The 25336-nt window shown below is 40.4% G+C and overlaps 1 protein-coding gene across 2 annotated transcripts in view; it reads right to left on the bottom strand.

Annotated features, from left to right (window-relative positions):
• The window catches only part of LOC135252663 (nuclear receptor-binding protein 2-like), a 47550-nt gene that overhangs the window by 14466 nt on the left and 7748 nt on the right, over positions 1-25336 (bottom strand). For both annotated transcript variants that reach the window (XM_064331003.1, XM_064331002.1), the window contains exons 2-3: positions 1108-1230; positions 181-282 (exon numbers count right to left, since the gene is read on the bottom strand). In XM_064331003.1, the coding sequence (XP_064187073.1) occupies positions 181-282; positions 1108-1230 (225 nt within the window). The remainder of the gene's footprint in view (positions 1-180; positions 283-1107; positions 1231-25336) is intronic.

A 25336-nucleotide genomic window follows, 5' to 3' on the forward strand; every position in this document is an offset into this window, starting at 1 on the left:
TGTGAGTCAAACAGACAGTGGCTGAGTACTGCTATATTTAGTTGCTATACTACAGGCTACAGCAAAAGGGACCGATGAGTTAGAGTGAAAGTTTGTTCTTTCATTTCTCTGTGAAAATGTCTGTGACAACTTGGATAGAACTCGTACTTGTGTGTGCGTGAGAAATTCTCAGTTGCTTACTCGTGCCTGGTTGTCCCTCATGTCCAGCCAGTACTTGTGGAACTTGACGATGTTTGGGTGCTCCACCTGCATCAGGTTCTCAAACATTGCCTTGATCTTGTCCTAAGATACAAACACACACACACACACACACACACACACACACACACACACACACAGCATTAAAGAGACTAACAAGAAATACTACAATTGTATATGCTTTTTTTTGCAAAGGATAGGCAGGTAGCAGGTGCCAAACTCCTTTCAGTATGATCAGCAGATAATTCTGGAGTAAAAAGCATTTTGGTGTGTGTTCATAATGAAGGCTCATTACAACAGAGCAAATTATGATTTCTAATCTACAAAAATTTAATAGACATTATTCATGGCTTGTCTAATAAAAGTTAACAAAGGGATATCCTCATCTTGTGGAGCGCTCAGCAGAGATAAATAGAAAGATTACATCACTCAGTAAATTAGCTGCAATACTGGCAATATAATTGCTGGCAAAAATGACAGCAGCAATATTTAAAGGGTTCTAGTACAATGTTTGGACAAGTCAAGCTAAATCCCCCCCCCCCCCCCATTTCTTTGGAATTTCCCATAGAAAATGAAGCATGATTTGCTCCACATTTGATAATTACCCCAAATATGAACACAACCACATACACAAGTGATAATAAGCTGTAGAAACAACACTTTAAGCTGAAGCATCTTCACTGAATTAATACGCAGTCTTTGGACCCTTTCACATGAAAACTAAATATCCACATTAAAATATAGAACACAACTGTAGCTTCATTGTTTTTTTCCCCCAATACTGAATTGCAGTTAACCTGAACATATTAAAAACACCATAGAAGCAGAGTGATCCAGCATGTCTGTCTGTCCATAATGATCCCATGCATAGCAGGTGAGGCGGCTCTGGGTGCTCCATGCTAGCCTTACCTCCAGGGCATTAAACACCTTCCTCTCAGAGAACAGCACCTCATTCCACACCACCTCCACCCCTTCCTCTGTGTCCATGGCCAAAGACGCACTCTCGATACCGGGGACATTTCCCTGGCTCACCTGCAGGGGGAGACAAAGGGCAAGAGTGACATCATGGTTACAGCCAGGTACATCCAAGTAGTAGCTTTTTAGGCCTATGTGTTGGTGAAATAAAAAACCTTGTAACTACATTACATTAGACAGGTTTTAATTACAAGGCATCCTGAACTATTTATAAGACACTGTCTAGAAACAGTGACTGCACACAAAATCTGATGTTAGCTTACTATCCATATTTAAAATGCAAAAATACAATGGCCATTTACATAACCACGCCACTGAAGAGAGAGAGACAGAGATGAGGATACAAGGCCATTAGTGCAGACAGTGAATTGGGGACAGGCTTTGGGCTTCGCTTGTCTAGCCAAAGAGACAGAGGCGGGTAGTGGGGGGTGGGGGCAGGAGTGCTTAGTGTGGACTGTCAGCGCAGCTGTGCACTCTGCCTTCAAATGAATATCCACAAATCTGAAATAACATCAAAGAAACACACAAAAGGCAGAAAGGCAAGAATAACCCCCAGCTATACTCCAACGAACTGACCAGAATTCCTTCTGAGATAACCAGACTTTAATTATTAGGCTGCATTCATTTACAAATGTGCACAACTGAAGCAGTTGGAACATGTTTACAGGTGAGCAAATTATCATAAAGCCTATACACAATAATCACATTTTTTCACATCATCCAGGGACAGTTATGATCTGGGTCATACTTTACAGACAGTTGGAATAATGAGTTCCCTAACTGGTGTTAGCTAAATATTGTAAGCATTACAATACCTTCAAACCCTGATTCTTCCATGAATATGACACTTAAGCAGTTGCAGACAGCCAAATAAGTAGAGAATATTGCTTACATCGCTCAGGTTGAAAATGGAATAATATTTACATAATTCAAAATAGTGTCTATGCACAAATGTCAGGGAAAAACTGTGAGATCAAAAGATTGACAAGCAAGCTAGCTGTGCCTTATCCTCCCTCTCTCCAGTTTCCTGCAGACCATATTCCAATTCTGTTTAATTTGGCATTAGGCAACACTTTGATAATGGTATACAGATCACAATGGGATTTAATTTGAAAAATTAACAAATATAAGTAGTTTTGCATTGCCATCTAAATAATGTGATGTGTAATTTGTACTTGGGAAGTAGGCTATAACTTTACTGAGAATGGTGGGACTGTAACACGTTGCATTTCTTTGCTACTCTAGAAATTTGCATATCTATGCAATGAGAATGACAGCCATTACACTGATTTGAATCCAGATTTTGAAAATGACTTTGCTATGGTTCGAAGGCTTATGCTGGAGTGTCCACTGATGCCATAGCATTATTTTTTTTAAACAAAGCCCTTCCTTGGGCCTAGTTCTAACAGTTAGGCTAACTAATCATAACTCATGATTTTGGGGCACTATTCCTGGCCACCTCAATAGACATGACACTAGAATCAGCCCTTTTTAAAATAAAAAGGATTTTCTTGCTGTGATTACTTTTTTCTTCCCTGCCAGTTACAAAGACAATCTTTAAACAACCCACAACCCAGGGCCCTTTGTTTTCCTTTCTTAGATGGAACGATACATAGGTTACAAAGAGGTGAATGTTTGAGGGAGCGCAAAGAAATAGGCTAGCTGATGGTGGCTGTGACAATCACAAAGCCTGTGATGGGGCCCGTAACCACTGCCGCCATCTTTCAATGTCGACTTTCTCTATACATTTATTCCTTTGTGGCTGGGTGACCTGTCAAGCGGGACAATGGAGTCTGGCTATCTGCAGCCTTTTGCTAAAGACAGGCACTGTGTAACAAAGACTGACACAGCGTAACAAGGATTCGCCCCTTTTTCTGTGACCCGTAACCCCAGTAAACCCTGACAGGAGCATCTATCATAGTAGCTTTCCCTGTAGCACATAAGCACTTAAGCCACTGCATACATTCTCATGTACTGCAGGGAAAGTGGCCCTTCTTTTCAGTTCATTCAGTTTCATTTCCAATTAAGTTTCTGCTTAGTCACTTAGTCATACATTATTCACAACATCTGCTCGTGCTTATTTGCTGTAAATTTTCCTGACTGCTGTGAGTTGCATATAAATTATTTTTCTATCCTTAAAAGTACCAGAAAATACCCACCTGGCTTCACAACCTGATCAGACCACCTCTTAAGTATCTCTATTCAAGTCTTTCAGAGATAATGAGTAAATAGCTTGGCCTTACTCAGGCCAATGCTGCACTTCCCACTAACAGAATGCATGTTGTTAGCAGCACAGTAAAATCCGTCCGTGTACAGTCTCATTTTTGTTGTTGAGAAAAGGCAGAACCAGCAACACTGCCAGCTGGACAACAGTTTCAGACTATGCAAAATCTGGGTAACGGATAAAGCAGTTTTTTCCATGAAAGACACACACCCTTTAATTTCCCATAGATTTCTAGCTGAAGTGAATCAGAGAAAACTTTTGAATTTCCACATAGCAACACGAACGCTGCAGGTGTAGAAAAGTATCAGAGACTAAGAAAAAAAATATATACCTGGGCTGATAATATCCAACCTGAAGAAGAGGTGACCACACCTATGTGACATCACCTTCACAGTGAAAAGATACACCCTCTCTCTACAAGCTTGTGCAGTTTACCCCAGACACACTTCTAAAAGAAATAACTGTTCTTGGGTAGGTCCCAAAATGTGAGGTTCTCTAAAAAAACAATAAAAAAACCAATATGTATTAGAAATGAATGTATGTGTTCATATTTTTGAGACTTGCCATGTTTTTATGCCAGTTCCATAAAAGGCATTACATAATATGGAATTGGAGAATGGAAGGAGCAGTTAATTTTTCTCAGCAGCTCAAGCCAAACTTTTAATGTGAGCAATGAGACCCCCATTTATACAGAAGCTAGGTCCTTCCAAATATTAGGCTACATGGTGTGAAAAATAAAAGGACATGCTAACAGAAACAAAAGTTCAAAAGTGACAAACTAGAGTTAGCTATCCAGCAAGTAAAGAGTAATCCCTATCTGTTCTGGTAGGTATAACACCATATACTAATCTAAATGCATTTATCTTAGCCCAGGATCATAATGCTTCTGTGAACATATTTGGTAAAATATGAATCCCATTTTAATGAACTTTCTCTTTCTATTTTAGGGCCTGAGCTGTCTTCTGCTAAAGACTTGAAAGCCAATCCCACTCGTAAATAAAGATTTATTTCTACTTCCCTGCCAAATACACAAGCAACGCCCCAAATACAAACATGACACGCACTCTGTAAATGGGTCCAGGCAGACTTGGCCAGCCTGACCACACTGCCTGGTCAAGCACAGCAGGCCCTGACACAATGAGTTTGTTCATCTAAATATGGAGAAAGATGGCATGGGCCTACGGCAGCCACAGCCCATGCACGGTTGACTCAAATACCTTGCATCTGACACACCCACACGAATAACAAACCAGCTGCACTGTAGGTCCAGTAAACCCTGACTTCAGCGTGACCCAGGTAATTGCGGTGAATGGGGGCACTGAATGATAACATGCACCCTCCCTTCTCTGCAGATCCTAATCTGATTAATGCTATTATGCGAGAGGAAGACGGCATAATTAACGCTGGGCCAGTCAATCACATTAACCCAGGCGGCACTGGAGTGCTCCCAGGCTTAGGGGTCCTGCAGTCAGCAGCTCTACGACCATTATAACATACAGCCGCTCTTTTTCCCCTTCCCTCCAGAAAGCAGGCCGCTCTCAACAGCAACGTGCATTACCTATATCTACACAGCATTGTAGGGCTAATTTCAGCTGTGGGACATGGGCGAAAATGAGTGCATTTTGTCAATGGTGACAGGCCACTGAATGGCTGCTGAAGTGTGGTGGATGAGACCAGGAAAGAATAGCATGCAGGAGGAGTTCACACAAAGATCTGCTTCAGGCAGCTTGGCTGGGTGCTGTGGGAGTGCGAGACCGTAGGCTTTTAGATCTACCTTTGATTTTGATTCAGATAATTTTCCTTCCTTGCTCAAAGGCACCACTCAAAATGCACACATGAGGCTCACAAGTATGATTCATTACCAGTATTATACGATTAAGATTTGAAAAATATAGAGAAATACTTCACTGCAGATCGCCATTTCCTTTTCCAGCACCTGAAGGCATCCTCCATACAAGGGTAACAAGCTGCATAAAAATGGTGAGAATCTAATTTTTGTAAGTGGGACTACTGCTTTTAACTGATTTGCAGCCCTTGTAGCAGATGAACTGTCAGCTGAACAGGACAGAGTGCAGGGCACCGAGTATACATTAAGTAGGAAATGTAGTTAGGACTTGAAAACAGCTCTCAGGGCATTTACAATTAACACAGATTCAGCTTTGTGTATTGATGAAGCTACAAAAGCTTGAGTGACTAAATTAACAAGGAAAGCAAAGACAGTAGATAGTGCTTTGACTACAGGTAGCATGTTATGACTTTGTGCACTGGTGTGCAGATGCACGTGTGCATGCATGTGCACCTTCATGCCTGTGCTCTGTTTTGCCCTGACTCTCCAGACAGTGGAATAAATGTGTCCTCAGGATATAGTCAGAAGGAGAGAGAGAGCTGCTCCAGGATCCTGTCTGAGCCGAAGTGATCAGCCTGGATTACCCACAACCCCCCGCTCAGAATATCACTGCAGAGAACAAGGGCTCAGGGTTCAAAAGAGGGCAAGAGACACAACCTGAGCCTAGCACTAGTGTTAAAGTGGATGGACAGAGGAGGTAAGAGCACTGCCTCCATGGCAACAAAATATCCTCAGACACCCCTTTGCATTACACCTTTTTTTATGAAAGTCTTCATCCTGTAGACAAAACCCATTTAAAGTCTGTACGCACGTACAATTCCATGCACATGAAAAACCCTAGATCCAAAGGTAAATAGAACAAGTGCACTAAATCAGAATTAGTCTCCCATTAGTTTAGAGAATGATGCCATTGTTTCTTATGTTAAACTAAATTAAATATCATTGCACACAGCAAAGAGAAATGAAGACACATGAGTTATTTTAATCAGTGAATGCCAGAGAAAATGTAAAACAGATCTGTCCAAGGTGTAGGGTGCAGTAGATTATTATACCAGCCTACTGATGTTGTTGGTGTAAGCACATAATGAGTATTCTGCAAAACAACAAAATTATTGCTCTGCAATAGAAATTCACAAGCAATTGACAGCAAGTGCTATCATTATTTGATCCACTTATAATGGTGAGGTAATGAAAGTTTCCTCCATATTTGCTCAAAGATGAAAGAATAGATGGATGCATGAAAAAGCAAATGAGGTCTGGAAATGGCCCATGAATCCAGCACGAAAGATGAAGGTTAAAAAAAAAGAAAGAAAACTCCCACACAGGCCTACAATCCTTTATTCAAACAACTACACCAGCATCCTCAGGCCATGGACACCTTGCATGCAGGAATCTGACGGGCTGTCTGGGCGGTCTCCCTCTAATAGTAAGAGTATATGGAATATAACAATGGTCAGTACATTTGTGTTAGTATGATGGTCACCAGTCATCTGTTTGGACATCGAGCAACTTGATTTGTCTAGAGTTGCAGTCCTGTGCAGTCCTTGCTGTTACCTTCCCCTTTGGATTACTAATGTCCCAATGGACTATTACAAAATAGCTCTGTGAAGAGTTATTTTCTTCTGTCACTGATGTCGTCTTTTGCTCTCTCATGCCATATTAGAGCAATCCACCATACCACACAGTATTACACTGAGGGCCACACTTAGGTAGGAGGAAACGCATTTATAATCATCAGCTATATTTATGCCAATGTTTCTGAGTCATACTGAAATTATATTATGATGGTACTGTTCAGTAATGACAATGTTGTAGTCAGGAAAACAAACAATATCCAGTCATTAGCTGTGAGGTTCTTGAAATTTTTATGTGTCAATGAAATGTGACTCAACCATAATGTGGTCACTATTCAATCAGTTCAGTCTCATCAACTATAAGAGATTGCGTGCCCAGCCTCATCAGCATCACAAAGCCTGAAGTGCAACAAAGCTGGCTGCACATCTCTAGAGGAATGGACTGTTTGGCATGCGATACAAAAGACAGCTTGGATCAAAGACCTTGCTCAGCTGGGAAGCCGCAGCGTCAAGCCCAGAAACGCTGTAGCTCCATCTTTTATTTATCCAATTAAAGTCATCTCAGCGGGTGACACACTGTCTCCGGGGGCGAGGAGTCGGTTGAGTGACATGCACTCTCTGTTCCTGGAATGAACAGGGCAGTGCGCAAGAGTGGGGGAACGGGAAAGCAATTCATTGAATATTCTGGTGCGACTCAGACAGAGATGAGTCAACACATTTTGATCCACAACCACGAGGAGTAAATCATGCTTCCTCTCCCATGCACGCTATAGACTGTATGTGCTTTGAATAAAAAATTTGAAGCATAATTACGCAGCAGCCTTCTAAAAAAATTCCACTTAATCTAATTCTTTCTCTTATGGCTCATGCTTCCCCTTTAAAGTCAACCCTGGGGAATGGCACAATAAGAGAAAGAATGAAACTTCTAATGAAACATCTCCTAGCCCCAAACTTCTGCTCTTTGCTCAGATTATGTCTCACTTGAATTTAAAATGAATTCATCCATGCTATACTGTAAGTAATGCGGAAAAAGGCCATGTCTGTCATGGACAGACAGAAGAAGAAAACTAAGGGGGAAATCAATAGCATAGTGGAGAGATTTAGGGGATGGTGTCAGGGACGATTTCATGGCCCATGTTAAACAGGCTCATCTGCATTGTTCCAGGTCAAATGTCTGGATTATCACAGTAAAATGTCAAAGGTGTTCACTGTTTGGTGGAAACATGTATGCACAGGCCATGAGAAAGAAAAGACATTGTCATTTACAATCTCTCCCTTTCTCCCAATCATTTAAATTCAAAATATGTTGCAAAGAAAAGTGAACAGTTAGAAGTCTTTCTCTATCCCTAGCCTATTCCCCTTATGTCAGATCAGTGAATGGACTGGGATCAGAAAACTTTGAGGAACAGTCTGCTTTAGAAAAGTCACAATGGGGTGGAAGGTAGAGAGACTGCTAATGAGCCAACCGTGGCCTTTCAAGTAAGAACTGAGCTGCACCTGGCTGCTTGGGCTATTCCAGATTGCAATGCACACAAGGAACTAGCCAAGTAAGTGTACTATCCCAAAGTAAGCGGATCAATCCCGTTATCGTTGTCAATAAAGACAAAGATGGCCAATGAAATGCATCTGCTCTTGGATGGATGCATATGGTTGTTGGATAATAAACAGGCCTGTTTAATTTTATTTAGACTTGATCAAAAAATAAACCAGAACATGCATCTGGCCCATGCTCACATTTTTGTCTAATCTACTCTAACTGCTTCTCCTGTTGTAATTGACATTTGATTTGATTAGCTTTATGATGAAGGCCTAGACATTATTGTACTATAAACGACGAGCAATATTTGGGCTCTAATGGGAATTTTATGTGTTTCTTAAATGGGACATTCAAATACATTTACAGTATAGTAAATTATTAGGACACATTAAGACACTATTGGGGTTTTATAGCCACAACAGTGACCAGTTAGAGTACTATTGAACTGGACATTTGTTCAGTGGTCTACAACTAGAGTAACACCTGCTATTTCTACATTGAAAAATTTCCTGTGTTGCACATGCAATTACAAATTCAGCTGGTGCTTTTATATTTCACATCATATTTTGTATCACCAAAGTTTTATTATAACCATTTGTTGGTGTATGAATTTCTATTTCCTGTATACTAAATGAAATTAAATTTGATCTGTGAGGAAAGTTAAAAAGACAACACCTGCAGAAATAAAAAAATACTGTACTAATATTATTGACCATTTCACAGCACTGTGCCTCACCCAAAAGAAATACTGATATAACTGGTAATTATTGCTTCCAATTCGTTTCTGTCTCACTGGTCTACTTTTGTAGGCTATTGACTATTTCTAATAAAGCTGTGTTTTCTGAGGTCCCAAGTTCACACAATGCAGCACTTCCCAACCTCACCTTGCACATTCGGCTGGATTTTGAAAGGCTTTCATTGGCTCTGCACCTCCACCCCACAGAAACGCCACTGCTGAGCCTGATGTGTCGATGGTGACAGCTTCAAGTTCACTACAATAAACTACTATGACAGCTACACTGTTATCGGTACCTCGCAACATTTTTGTCCAGAACAGGCATTGAAAACCCACTATTACTACTGAACTTGTTTTAATTGAGAGTGTTACATAGGCCTGCAAATCCCTGTAGTGGAAGAAAAGTGTCTGTATGTAGGCCTACGAGGCCTGAGGACACAGCTGGTACACTCCTAATGTGGAAAAACAAATATTAGCAGATGACGGCAGAGCATCTGTGCATTGTCAAACAGAAAAGGAGACCAGCAGTCAGAAAAACGAGCAACCACGAGACCTATACTGTTCGATGGTACCATGCTGAAGAACACTGACAAGTATTCAGTAAAGTAGCAATGGATTCCACATAAGAAAATCTAGGAAACAAACGCGCATCTGCTCAGATATTCTCTCTGTAGGTCTAATTCCAAGATTAATGATTAATTAATGGACTGCATTTACATGGCACTTTTCATGGGATTTTAATGAACCATTATTTCCATTATTTTCTTTATTCCCCAATTAGGAATGTAAGAGCACGCCACGACTGTAAGCCCGTCCCATCATAGCAACATCCACCGTCAATTCAGAAAGGTGTGAAAAGCAAACAGACACCACCTGTCTTCACTCAACAGTGCACCAGCTGAGCTGCACAACCAGTGCACCAGACCTGCGCAATGCACAGAGCTGGCACAGAATCAGGGAAGTCACCTCTATAAACGCACAATTAGACTGTTGACTGAAACCACCCCTACATGCATAATGTCAACCAAAATTCTGAGAACAATGGATATATATGGCCATCGTCTAGTAAATAATGACATATTAAAGCTCAAAACCCAGGTGATTACAAATAAGACAGAAAAAACCAGACTGCAATAGGAACACAGCAAAGAAAAACCTATTAGCATCTCTTTACATGCAGCTGATTATACAACAGGGCCCTGATGATCCCCTCACAGCAAACAGACCCAATCCAGAGACTCAATTTTTCCACTGACATTTGAAAAGAAGGCGGACAAGGAGATTCTGACCTATTAATAAGTAGACCAATTAATTTAAAATTGGTTTTATAGTTCTTCACCTGAAAAACAGACTTTTTAACTACTTGAGTACGTGATCCTTCTACTATATTCTCTGTGCCTACAGAAATAAAAGGTTCTCAAGCTAACAGACAGGTCACCCAGTCCTCCCCACCCCAGCATGGATATAAAGCTATGATGAGAGAGATTAGGAATCAGTCATCTGTTGTATCTCACTAGCTAATTAACTCAGCGGCAGACCCCTCCACCAACATGAAATACGCCCTGTTTGAAGCAAACAGTGGCTGAACAAGATGAAGTAAACACATTTGCTGAGTAAGCTGCAGTGGGCCAGGCTGAATTCAATGCACACCGCTGTAGATCTGCAGGTCAGAAACACATCAGGAGTTTGCACACAGTTCTTCATAATCAATTCCACTCTGCTTTCAAAGGCCTGACGAGGACACAATCACGCCTCACGTCAGTCTTCAGATCAGCTACGGCAAACAAGCAGGACCAGTGATTGTGATCACATTATGACTTGCAACCAAATGTTTCTATCAGTCTTTTTTAATCTACCCTGTATGCAGCATCTCAGCATCTCTCATATGTGGATTCTGATGGATGGCATGCCTATAAAGAGAAAAATTCCATCCAGCTCTGGTTATTCCAAATGCTGACCCTCCCTTGTTTCTCAGAAAAAAACAATGATTTATTTTCTGTTTGTGACAAATGAGACCACTGTGCCATCACTTCTTCCACTCTACCATGCCACTCTCCAGACCAGAATTATGAAAATATACTGATCTCAATGTTTGTCTGAAAAAGCTCACTGACAATAAAAAATAATTTATCAAACTGAACTCCGGTCAGCAAATGACCCTGAACAGCGATATCACTCAGGGTAATGCACAAAGTTCATTTTTTAGCTATGTAAGTCATAGGTATTGCTAAAAGCACTCCACTCTCCCCATAGTTTTCTTGATTACTCTATCACTCCTGAGGCCTCAGAGTGGAATCTCATGCTTATGATTGTATGGTTCTATTTGTGCAAAGAAGGTGTGTGCGTGCGTGCGTGCCTCCGTGTGTGTGCCTGCATGTGTATTTACACATGTGCATATTAACATAGCCTTTTATGTCCTTATCTCCAAGAACTTACTCTCCCTTTATAGTGAAATCCTCTGGTGTGATTTCACAACCTCACAGGCCTTCCTAAGGCCTAATCTAGCTGTATGAGGCCTCATGCTCTCCAGCAATTGGCCTTCTGAAATACAAACAACAGAAAGGAATAAAAAGTACTGACATTCATATTTTGTTCACACATATACTTTATGCAAAAATGATCCACCGATATAAAAGGTTTGTATGCCAAAGACAAAAAAAAAACATGTAAATGCACAGGGAAATCTGTGCATGTTGCTTTGAATAAGAGCATCCGCTAAAGGTATTTATATTCCCTAAGAGTATTGGTATACAGTATGCATTGTGTTGAGAAACAGGCAGTCTGCTTGTGACATTGCGATCACTGAACTCTGGAGGAAAAAAAAGGTAATTTCCTTTCCTGGAATCTGATCATTTTTCCACCATAATTTGCTCAGTGGGTGGTAGCCAACTCTCAGCCGGCAGGACCAGAACAGTGCTGGACAGCTTCATCAGATTCTGCAAAGCGGTGTGTTGCTGAAGCTATAATCTGACTCTCATTGCTGAGTCCACAGGTGTACGCAATACAAAGATAAACCAGCGCGGGTCTCAGGCTGAAGTCTCAGCGTTTCGGCGTGCCTCGGTCCTGCACAACCACACGGCCGAGGACATGCAAACTCAAGCCAGTGTCGCATTACTGCTGCATCATAAACAGAAAGAAACACTTCCCACAGAATCAGAGCCCGTGTCACATGAACAACCTTGATGATGACGATAGCATTACAGCTACAAGACACCGTGTTGTGTGTGTGTGTGTGTGTGGGAGGGGGGGGGTTCATTTATAATTATATATGCAAGGGCTGTGTTTGACATGAATACTATGACATGCAGTCATATGATTGTGGGAATAGGCAAACTGTCATCCAAAAGCAATTTATTGGTGACAGATTGACAACCGAGGCCTTAGTCATTACTTACAACCACCTGCGGTCATCAAGCTTTCTTGTGCAATGAATGTCCATATTGTACTGAACAACCCAAGCAGTCACTTTCTGAGCAATACCTTGCAGTACAGTATCCATTTACAGTTGTCGTGTAGCTGCATCAATATTTTAAACCAATTTTAATGAGCAGCCATGTAGTGGTAGACCTAGGGAAATTGCTGTTGTTAACCAGAGAAAGACACTCTCTCATCTCCTGCAGTAAAATGCAGAACAAGTACAGTACAAAGCACAGGCACTGTAAGGTGCCATTTATAAAATGTTCAGATAGGAATAAGAAATAAAATAAGGTGGTTCTATGTCAGATTCATAAAGCCAACAGAAATGAACATTGTTATGAATGAAAATGTTACATTTATGTAGTTCACTGCCGTGTTTCCCGTAAGATGTAGCTAACGCCATTGGCTGTAGCCTTCCGTACAGAAAATCTAGGCTATGTGTTAGGAATCTTAATCAAAATGTCACTCCTAACAAATATATTTTCAGATTTAACCAAAATCCAATGAATCTCACTTAAACCCTTTTGGGCAAAATGGAACAGGAAATTCAATTTCTGCTTAATATGAAAGATGGAACTGAAAATATGATTGTCACCACAGGACCGTTCTTTCGCACAAATGAAAAATAGACAATTTAATTTTCCCTGAAAATGTAGGCTACATTTGAAATCAAGGTCGCGCAAAGGCTGTGCCCTGCATTAAAAAACAGCAGCCCTACTGCCTCTTTGTTTGTTATGCAGGTCTGTTGTTAATCAATGCATTTGTCAACCAGGTGGTACTTCACACTGATTATGCAACATTTTATAATCAGTTTAATCAGTACAAATGGTACAAACTGATGGCCCACCATGGTAGAAACAGGATACACTAAAGCCTGAGGGACATGGCTAGTACAGCCCAGCACCATTTAAATGCTTCAGGAAAGCAGCAACACATTGTAAATTGCCCCAGAACAAAGGCAGATAATAAACATCCACTTAAAGCAACACTAGCAATCACATGCAGACAGACATCAGAGTTCACCTTAAAGGACCTTCTTATGCACTAGATTCCCTGATGTCATGACCACACCTTTGAAGTTTTGACACAAGGATGCTTGGTGTGTGTTAAAAAGTAATACAGATCACAACCACTTGCTAGTAGTCAGTTGGGAGACAAATGAAATGTAAAAACACAAAACTCTGACCAAAATGAAGGATGTCCTTTTGCCTCTCTGTCGTTACTTCACTTATATGGTTTCCTTTAGTTTAACTTTAATGTTACAAAACCTACTGCAGATCGGATCAACCTTTAAGCATAGCCTCTGTAATTGTATACTCACAGAAGTATGAATGAGAGCAAACAGACTGACACAAAAATTGATGGAAAAGGGTGCAGACAGCCTGGCTGGTAATCCAAAAGACCTGACTGCTATTGCTATCATGCACTGAATCTATTCCATCTCACTTAGGCCTAATGCTTTCCATGAGGGAACAATTGTCCTAAAAAATAATAAAAGACTGATAGATCATGGACCATCTTAGTGCCCCAAGCAATATTACGTTAAAAAGCACAGCAAGGACTACAAATTTACTGTAAGGGGGGAAATGGCATGAGTACATCAGCGCATATGTCTGTACATGTACAAGTGAGTGACTGAGAGTGATCGTGTGTGTGTGCGTGCGTGTGTGTGCTAGTATGGTTATCCCAGATTGTGAGTGGGTATGTGTCATTTTCAGTCTACTTATGAGCCAGGCGTGATACAATAATCCAAGGGATTTCTGTATGCTGCAAAGCCTGTTTCTTTTACGGCTACTTCCACAAGGTGTGAACTTCAACTGGATGAACCAGGATGAACAAAGAAACCTATATTCTTATTTTACCTGGGGGGATGTTGTTATAGAAACTAGCACTTGGAAGCTTGGTCTTCTTCAGCCAACTACAGATATTTACATTACATTACAGGCATTTAGCAGGCGCTCTTACCCAGAGCGACTTACACAACTTTTCTACAAGATAGATATAGAACAGATATGGAACAGACACCACTAACAGGAATCCACATAACCGCAGACTCTCCAATAGGAGGCATGCAAATTTAGTTCTAAAACAAGATGAACAAAATTCTAGTTTTGGGTCCAAAAACAACAAGAGCAACAGCAGTTTTTCATTGATCAACACTACAAGGTCTGGGACACACTAGGCAGGCCTAGTTAATATTCTTGCTCTGGAGTATATGTGCCTTTGGTTGTTTTTGAGACCTATCAATGCATTTACGTTGGACTAAAAACAGTAGGAGCACTGTGTTTTCTTTTTAAACAGATTACAGAGATAGGAATCTCACAAAGATTACAGTGATAGGAATCTCACAAAGATTACAGTGACAGGAATCTCACAAAACACCGCTGCCCGGTTCACAAAGTAGGGATGTACCAATCACAGGTCACACTAAAGCAGGATTCAGCATTTTTCATGCAAAAAAATAAAGAAAATAGAATGTGTGCTGCTTTCTGAAAATGCAGGTACATTGTTCAGGACATTCAAATCAGTTTCAAGTTGAGAAAATTATGCATCAACTCACAAAACCTATGAACATTTGTAATATTTTGTGGGTAGTCAATAAGCTTCTGGAAAACAGGCTGATTGACATAGCTTTCTCTCATGAACGTATCAAAAATTCAAGATGCACAGAAAACATGCTAGCCTTCCTCTAGCCACCCACAGCACCAGCAACAATGCTGATTGTTTTTGACAGTGAATACCTAAACGAAGCAAACAGCGAGACAAAAATGTTTGGGCAGCAGCAGTAGGCGTAGGATTTTATGATCTGATGCAGACAAGACCTGTATGACAGTTGGCTAGCTACCCCATCATTACAGTATATTTTGCAAACAAACCAACTTTCAATATAACTATCCAAAATGTAGGCTCCCACACTGCTACCATAATATTAATCCTACACTGTTACTTCATATTACAAATGCACAGGCAAAAAGACGGGTGCTGTCCTCGACCATTTCGTCAATTGAGAGGTAGCCTGTAATAATATTGAGTAAAGAAAGATGTAAAGTCAGGTTAGAGTTGTAGCCTCAGGGTGGAATCTCATGCATGCACATGTATGTTTTTATTTGTGCAACTTAAGGCACCATTACGTAGGCTATTTTCCATTTTCAGACACTCTCACTGCAGTTTAAACATAATGGAGTGAAATCCGTAGTGCACAGAAGCAGCACTTAGGTTTATTAGCAGAGTGCCATGAGTTTGCCAAGTCATCACTTAGCAGTGTTTATGTTGAGCACATAAGCTTGGCAAATTGTGATTCACTGTAATACATGTCTCAAGGCTTCAAGCTTCAAAAATAAAATGTAAAACCTATAATCATTTTATCATTTTACTCCTGTTGCCTAGTTCAGTAGATATAGGCACCCAAAGCCAAAATAAAAATGTCCAGAGAAACATCTTTGAAAACTGCAGCCCAGTCTGTGAATACAGAGATTATATAGGCTTATCACTCTACTTGATTCCCCAACTATAATTAACCCTCCTCCATTTTTATTTTGCACAACAACAAAACATGTTTAAACTCGTCACGTACGGTTATGACCCTTAAATACAAGTGCTGTGGTATTTGTTTGGTCTTTGTTAGATGAGAACCCAAGACAGCAACCAACCCACCCTCTCAATGAGTTCCCTGTCTCCAAACAATAGGCAAAACAGAAGCCCAACAAGTTCATAACTTGGGCTTCTTGATGAAAGGTGGAGAATGGCCAGATGCAACAATTAAAGCATTCACCCATTTAAAAGCAGCTAAGATCACCACTCATAAAAAATCCAACTTGTTCCTGGGTCTGAGGGAGAACCTTCTAAAATGAATCACCTTGATTTGCATTTAGTCATCCACACACTGTCAGAACTTGAACTGCAAATGAGCAAAGTGGGATTATGATTTAATCATAAAGTCAGATGTGACGCAGGTGGAGGGGAAAAATGCACTGAGGTTAATCCAGATGGGGTACTGTTGAGGCTGACCAGAAACAGCATCCTTGGCTCTGAGGTCAGTGCAGCAGGAACCGAAAGGGCCATAACCACAGATGGGGGGTGGAAGACGGTTGGGGGGAGAGCAAGGATTCCATCCATGCGCACTGCTGTCTGTATTTCCAGGCCAGAATTGGTCCAGGGAGGGTCACGACCCTAGCAGGGTCACAAACTTTCCCATGCAGGCTAACGAACACAAGGAGTTGAGGACAGAGGAACAGGAAGCCACAAACCACAGGAGCATTTCAAAAGCCCTGACAGGCTCACACAAACCAGTATAGCACCGGACCAGTACAGTATAGTAGAATATTGCATATGGTCATGGTCAAAAAAGCCCATTGTGTCCTTGGGCACCAGATTTGGTGATCTATGCGCATCTGCTTTGGATATGGTCTCCTGCATTGATTGAGTGCTTGGCAAATAGGCCTATATGAAAAACAACTACATTTGAGGCATCATTCAAGCATGACATTTTCATGTTTAGAACATATACAGTAGACCTCCAAGCAATCTCATAATTGTTTCTAAGTAATAATAATTAAATTTGCCTGACCCTGGCACCAGACATAAAAGAGCCCAGAAAGGTTGGAATGGCTCCAACTACTTAGTAATATGATTCTAATGTATAGCTTAATCTGATGATCCAACAGGGTTTACAAGAAGCATGATTGTAATTCAGTGTAGATATATAGTATCCAAAACAACAACACACAGTAAGCCCAGTCCAATTTTTATAACCCACTGAGGGGTGACCTAGAGACTAGCTACACTCAGGTTTTCCTCTTTGACAGGAGGAAACCATTTATCACAGTAAATTATGCCTCTACCAATACAGACATAGAGAATTATAATATTGATCTCATCTCATCCTCTCTTTCTCCCATAAAAGTCACACACACACACACACAGTCAGTTTCTAGGTATTAGTAAAGTTCTTCCTGTCTATGAGTGAGTTTTTTAGAGCACAGAGCAGGCTGACATTTCATTCAGCATGAATCAATACCAGATCAACATATGTCATTGCTGTTGGATCGCAATCCACTGTACCCACTTCACATAGTGCAGGAAATGACATGCCACACCTGGCTTAGTTGAAATATAGGCCTATTCCCATATTAACCCACAATGACAAGTCATATACTTCCCTTAAGGTAAACTGGCATACTTCACATTCTCAGAAGCACACTTGATGATGCAACTTCAGCTGCACTTGTCTGTATTAAAAAAAAAAACATGCACAAACTATTTTAGGAATTAACAAGTAAAAGAAAATTCAGCAATATTACAATAGAATACTGCACTTCCCGGTCTTCCAATCGCAATATGATTTCTGTTGATAAACTGGGGATATTTCCATTTCTATCTAGAAGCCTGCCATTCTTTTTTCAAGCGTTTGGCCCATTTTCAGTTTTAAAAAGCCCATTTTCCCCTGCTCAATGCTTGAAGCACAAAACATATAGGCCTAGAACACACAACTCAATGGATTATTAAATAGATGCTATTTTCTCAAAAACAGCCCGCTTCGACGAAGATTAGCCTAAGTTCTAATCCAGCATCAGTGGTGTGAATGTACCACAAAACAATGGATGAGTGTTTGTTAGACTCATTAATACAGTTCTAGTAAAACAACACTGACTCACACAGGCCCTACATTAAAAAAAACTGACAGAATAAAATTCTCATAAGAAGTGCTATGCTTTGCTATGCTATGTTGGATAACCATGGACATAGGCTTGGTCCAGCTTATTGCCTGTAAGGGACCTTAAAGAAGCGCACTGTAGGGCATTATTCTCAATTAAAATTGTCAAGTGAGTCTTGAGTTGGATGTGCACAGGTCTAAGATGTACACGCATACATCAAAAAAGGTATATATTTTTATGTTCATGAGGTAAATGTTACCATCTGCCATGTGCAGTTATGGAACTAGCCTATATTACACTATACCCCTTGAATTAATTTCAAAAATTATAATTTGCTAAGAAATGAATTAACAAACACTCAGGATACACTCAATAAACAGCTTCTACAGTTTAATCATGTTGAAGACATACAACACCTAAAGAAATCCTTACAAACCTAAAACTAAGTTTGGGGTTGAAAGAATGCTGCAGTATTAACACAGCAAAAGTATCACCGGCAGAACGAAAGGCTAACAAAGAAAGGTCAAGTTCCCTCTGATCTGCAGTAGCTATTTTTTCTAATGCAAGCCAATATTATAATTTTAGTTCAACTGAGTCTTTGAATTGACTCTCTCATGTTTCTGGAAAAATCGGCAGAAGCATTAAGGTGTTTTAAACTTAAAAAACATGCTTATTCTGACTTTATTTTGAGCTCCAGGGTTAACCAAAATATGTCAATATGGTTTGGTATTCAGTGTAAAAGCTTCTGGTTCAATTCAGTTACAGCTGGTGTCATCTGAAGAGGGACAGTGCAAATGAAAAATGTAAATAGATAGGAGATTGGAAGCCTAACCAGCTTCACACATTAATTCAATCCCATACTAATGCGGACTCTTGGAAGGACGTAACACATGGCGTCTTCCTGAAAAAGGAGCAAATTTCTTCAAAACATCAGGTTTTTATGGCATCTTTGGAACTGTTGTAAGGTGTCTTGTACGAAGCGTCCAAACAGAACAACAGAGAGAGAGAGAAAGTGACACAGAGAGAAGCAGACAAACAGAAAGCAAGAGGGAAAGACAGCCATCTGGCAAAGCCCAGGCCACAGCTTAGCAACATCTGCAAACACTTTCCACCACAACAGTTGGGCAACACCTCCCCAGCAACATAACAGGCAGACTGCAGCTGAGGCCTCCATTTTAGCCCCCTGCAAATGTTTGCCACAGGATGAGATTCCATCTGCTTTTCTTTAAAGTCATCACTGAAGTTACACATTCAGGGCTTAAGCAGGATGAACTTGTATCACTTGATTTGAGGTGGTCAACAGTGACTGACAGTGAGGCCCTCTCATTTATGCCATCATTGTGAAGGTCATTATACTGAATGAGCATTGGCATATTTACACTATAATAGCACACACATTTTCCCATTGCTGATAATCTCCGCTCACAAACTACAAACGTGTTATACATTTTGATGCTGAATTATTGTGGTAATCACTAATTTCTTCTTGCAACTGTGTTTACCACCCACAAATGAAGCAAAATGGTTGTTAACAGTGCCCAACGCACCAAATAAAATGAGAATGTACAGGAAACCAAGAGGAAAAATGGTCATTTTCACATGGATGAAGACTGACAGATTGTGAGGAAACAGAATAGCCTACATCATAAGATAACTTCAAAAGAACAATGTGGCCTTGCAAACTGAAGAAAATATCAATACTGCCCTTGGGAGAGCAGATTAGGAATCTATTATGCACAGCTAATTCCACGACGCAGCATTTACTTTGAATGTCACACGCAGAAAACCTGTTGAATAATCTCATCAATGCTTTAGGGATTAAACTGGATATAGATTTTAATTCATAAATAATATGTGTAATACATATTGTTCATACAACTTTCTTGTTTCAACAGGCAAAGACTAAAGTGTACACATGTATTTGATATAAAAATAGCACAGACAACACGGATACTAGCATGACAGAATAACGACATTTGAAAAGTCACACTCAGATTCCCTTTGTATTTTGGGCGAGGCAGCCGTTTGCAAAGGAAGCTGTCAGACAAGTATGATGGCAATTTGCCATCTCACTGAATGTATGAATGAGGTATCTACTTCAGAGGAGGAAATGAGGTTATGCAATAGGGCAACACAAAAATAGGTGAGATCAACCATACTGATAAGTTGAGTGGTCACCAGGGAAAAGTCTCATCACACGTGCAGCATTTCTCAAAGAAAAAAAAGGGGGGGGGGGTTGGTGGCAGGGTCACTGGGCGGCGCATGAAGCTAAAGCACTAGCTCTTTATGCCATGATGTGCTCCAGGGTCTGGAATACAACGTGAGAAGTGGTTGAATGCTTGAGAATGAGCGTGCTTGTCCGCAGTCTTAATTAACCAAGGAAGTTAGAGAGACAATACAGGAAGTATACAGGAAGACTTTTCTCCCTATAAGAAATATGAGCAACAACATAAAGAATGAAAATGCTGGTGGAAAAGGACCTCTACCTGGTACCTAAACAGTCAGGCATATGTACATCACTTCGCACATGGAAACTACTGACTCTTGTTCTGCCTGTGACTGATTTAAATAATGTATGCCACAACCTACTACAGCAAGTGCTTCCATGTGCTGAGACAGCCATTTCTGTTTTATCATTGTGAGGATCATTGTTTACTGTAAACTCCTCACAAAGCAGAAACTCCAATAAATGCATATTTTTTGCATGAATGGATGCGTTCTACAATTATGTTTTAAATTAATACACAGTATAGCACTGAAATTAACTCTGGTGTTTTATTTACTAGCAGACACATGCATAAGCCTGAGGACAGATTCACTTGTCCATGAGCAAAAGAAAAAATGCAGGGATGACTGAGACGAAATAGGATTGCTGCCATCTGCGTCAACTGTTCCTCAACCTACACTATATAAGAAATCCCCTGCCCAGAGAAACAGAGAGGTCCTGCTCAGCAGCTCATCTCACTGTGTTAGGTCTGGCTGTCTAAATCTAGAGCTAGTCCATATATTTTAATAAAAACTCTCAGCAGGTTAGCACTTTCATCTAAAAGAAGGCTGAAGATTGTTCTGCTCTTCATCGTTAAGTTTACTAAAGTTTAGCGGAAGCACAGAGGTCTACAAACATATCAAGCCACCAAGCACAACTTCGGATGATTATTTTCATGATGGTAGTTTAAATACTTCCTGTAGCTTTGCATAAAGGTTTGTCAAACCCCCATGCTCATGTTAGCAGTTTGATGTGCTCTTAATATTATTCAGGCCATTCTTTAATTTTGTGATAATTTCACTAAATGTCTGACTTCACAGCTCACATGGATTAACACTACTCTGAATTCTAAATGGTTCCATGGACTTTCTATTTGATAGAGATCTGGAAATAAAAAGAGCCCATATGTAATCTCTGTCCAGAAAAAAAACCTGGTACAATGATGTGCATGGTACAGGAATGCCATGACAGATATTCCTTCTGGGAGTAGACGATGTCAGCCCTAACAGAGGAAGATGCTCCCTTGAATTTAGTGGAGTTGTTGCTGGAGGTTGATTCCGGATTGGCAATCAAGGAAAGGCGATGGAAAATTTGGTTTGCAGTTTGACAGCAGCAAAGAAATTAATTATACAATGTTGGTTACCATCCCTTAAATTATATGTTAAACAGTGGCTAGTTTGTTTTCAGGTTGTTGTACTGTCGTCAACAGCCATAATTATCTAAGCTGTAGATAATTTCAGTGTTAAAAGTTCTACACTGGAGACACTGGAGAGATGCCAGGCTGGACATAGCTAAATTCTAGATGTGATCTGGGCAAAGCTCTGACTCTGTCTTGTAACAAAATGGCACGTATTGTAGCATTGTGATGGGGAACCTAAGAGGAAGGGGAGGGAGGGGGAGGGTTATAGTTAGGAAGGAGTGAGAAGGCAAAGGAAGAGAAGGGATAGAGCACAAAAGTTGTTTTGTATGCATTACGTGTGTAAATTATATGTGAAAATATTCATTTTAAATAAATTATCTCACAAAAAAGACAGAAGAAATCCTAAAACAGAAGGAAGCAAATGAAACTGCAGAACAGAAGGCATATAGAATCCCTTTCTGTGGGCCTCTTTATCTACTTGGGCGTCTGTTGTCTTGCCATTGGAGGAGGTGGGAGTGGTTTTATGTCAAATTTAATGAGGCCTTCACAACTCTCCCCTGATGAGTGACTGACGTCTCTGAGTAGACAGAACTTCTGTGCTCAGCAGGCCACTATGGAGACCCTGCTGATGATGACAACAACATCAACAGTTCGTACTCATCTAAATGCACAACTGTGTTCTCAATTAAATGAAGCAAACAAAAAAAATTTAGACTCACCCACGCAATGTTCATCAGCAATCATTTTAAGACTGCTTTTTGGCCTAGCAAATATGTCCCTCGATTTACACTAAACTCATATACCGGACTCTTCGCCAAAATCACAACACAAGAAGCATAAGTATTATCGAATTTAGGTAAGACCTGCATATACTCAAATATGAGGTAAATATTCAAATAAACAAAATAATATAATTAATATAATATGTATAGTACGTAAAAAATGTATTCAGCCAAATAACCAACTGTTTCTAGAAGGCTAGTGCATCAAGCAAACTGGTCACAGTACAGATTAATGCCTTACATGATCACCTAGTCGAAGCTAATTGATTGCCTCTCCCCTGGCCAGCTGAGCAGTCATTTTATCCCAAACTGGTCGATCACATGCGCTGATGTCAGGATCATCAAAAAAGGGATTTTCTGTTAACTGAAGAGTAGATGATAAACTTATAGATGTAATCCACCTCGAGCAATTCTTAAAACTGAATTATCTTCATTTATTAATGTACCTTCAACATCTCATTCTTTTTCTAGAAAACAAGGTGGATAATAGAGATAGTTATATGCTTTATGACCATAAGAAAAACAGTACATTTAGTATCTTCAGTAGGAAAACCTGTTTCTTACAAGAAAAATTTTGTAATAGCAAAATAGTTTCCCTATTTAAAGGGAATAAGCTTCATAAGTATTACTTTGATACTAACACAACATTCCACGTTCTGTGGATTATAACCATTTTAATAGCAATTCTTTGCACGTTTGATAAATCAGGCATCAGGCCCAAAGGGACTGGGTGGACAAAGTCACCACGGAGAAGTCCCTGTTTATATCTCCCTGTATCCACGGTAGTGCTGTCACGAGACCATAAATAAAGATTCTTGTCGTGTTGCATAACGGGTAAGGAACTGCGCTTTCAACACCAAGGTTGTAGGTTTGATTCCCAAGTGGGGCACTGAGAAAGGCTCTTCAACTGAATTGCTCAAGGAAATATCCAGCTGTATAAATGAGCTAAACACAAAAAAGAATGTAAGCTGTATTCTTTGGCTTTTGTGCTGAAACGTAAAAGTAAAATTATTTCATAGGACAAAGATATGCTATAATAATGTGTAAAGGGAGAGAACATAAGGCACATATTGATCAAAGTATTGTATTTCACCACTGAACTGAATTACTAATTAGATGACAATGGCGAGGCAAGCTGTCAAAAGCACCTGGAAGAGTAGGTAAATAGACTCAGTAAATATGATGTAAATAGAGGTTTGAACTCTACCATATCTACAGATGTGTCTGCAAAATGCGGGAACATCACTGGCATGTTTTAAATCTGTCCATGATCCTGGGAGTCAGTTCCCACAACAGGTCCTGGCAATGGGACCCACACTTGCGCACCTGCCACTCGCTATTCTTAACCCAAGAGGACCCGGTTCTGCAGCTCTCCCTCTGGTGCTGCCAGCGAATGTGATGGGAGGAGGCTGTTCAGTCCCCAGGGGGTTTGGAACCCACTACTGGCCACACCCCAAAGGCAAAGTGCTTTCATGCAGAGACAGCTCCCTAAATATCCTGCGTGACGTTATGTGCAGTCACCCTCTCGCCAACCCCGGTAGAGGACACCAGGGCCAGGACACTTCCTCTCGTTTGAATCACAGTGCTATCTGCGAAGAATAACTAATAATGGAAATGTATCACGTACGGGTTAATCATGTCTTTCGTGCGTCTCATCACTGCACATATGCTTATACAAACCTTTAAGGAGATTCTCAGTCTGGTCTGTCCATACTCAATAAACATAAACAAATTTCACATGCAGGAAATGTGGTAATAAAATATGTATGTTTACCTTTTTTAAATTTCATTTAAATAACACATATGCAGTCACATTAAGGATAGTCAGCAGTTATTTTGCACAGTGGGGTTGCTCTCTTAGCAATATTTAAAGAACCTGGTGAAGGCTGTGTAATCCAGGTAAAACACTACATTATCTGCTGTAGGTCACAGCCTTGTAGAATAACATCAAAGCTGTACTGAACCATAAAAGCATCAAGTAATAAAACATGTCTTCACCATTACAAAGGTCAGTTACATCAGTACTAAAGGAAACCTTTAGATATAACAACAATATGCACTATATGACAAAAGTAGCTGGACACCTCTTGGTCTGGGGCTGTTTGTCATGGTTTGGGCTAGGCCCCTTAGTTCCAGTGAAGTCAAATCTTAATGCTACAGCATACAGTGGCATTTGTAAGAACCCCTTCAGATACACCAAACAGCGGAGGTATCTGAGTGGCGAAGGAACGTGTGTAGTCTTATCCGAAGCTACTGGAACAAGATTCATTTAGTGTTATCTCAGTTATCTGACTCCAAAAATAACGTTTTTACTTTTCCTCAGTGCTAACAGTTATGCACAGAAGGAGACTGCAAGTGACCCACCAGTGGTGTTTCCCTATATGAACTGCTACGTATTGTAGGTAGTAGATGCGTAAGTGCCTCTGGTGTGTGCAGCCTGCGTAGATACAGCAGTGTATCTTTCTATGGCACTAGAGTATAGGCGAGTGACTACAGGGTGCGGATATCCTGAAATCTATGTGTATGTTAGGACCCTGAAACAGCTAGGTGTGCAGCAGTAACAGTCAAAAAGAAATGCCAGATTAAAGTAAATACAGTTTATTTTACAGTACGCATAATGACGATAACAAGCACAAAACCGTCCAGACCCACGGCGCACCTGTACAAAGAGTATATAGCTAGCTAGCTATGGCATGTCCTCACCTCTGTAATGTTATTTGTTGTCCGTGTGTCCATACATCTGTATCGGTGGTACGCGCTAACTAGG

This window comes from Anguilla rostrata, chromosome 4 (assembly GCF_018555375.3).
Source record: "Anguilla rostrata isolate EN2019 chromosome 4, ASM1855537v3, whole genome shotgun sequence".
NCBI classification, from domain to species: Eukaryota; Metazoa; Chordata; class Actinopteri; order Anguilliformes; family Anguillidae; genus Anguilla; species Anguilla rostrata.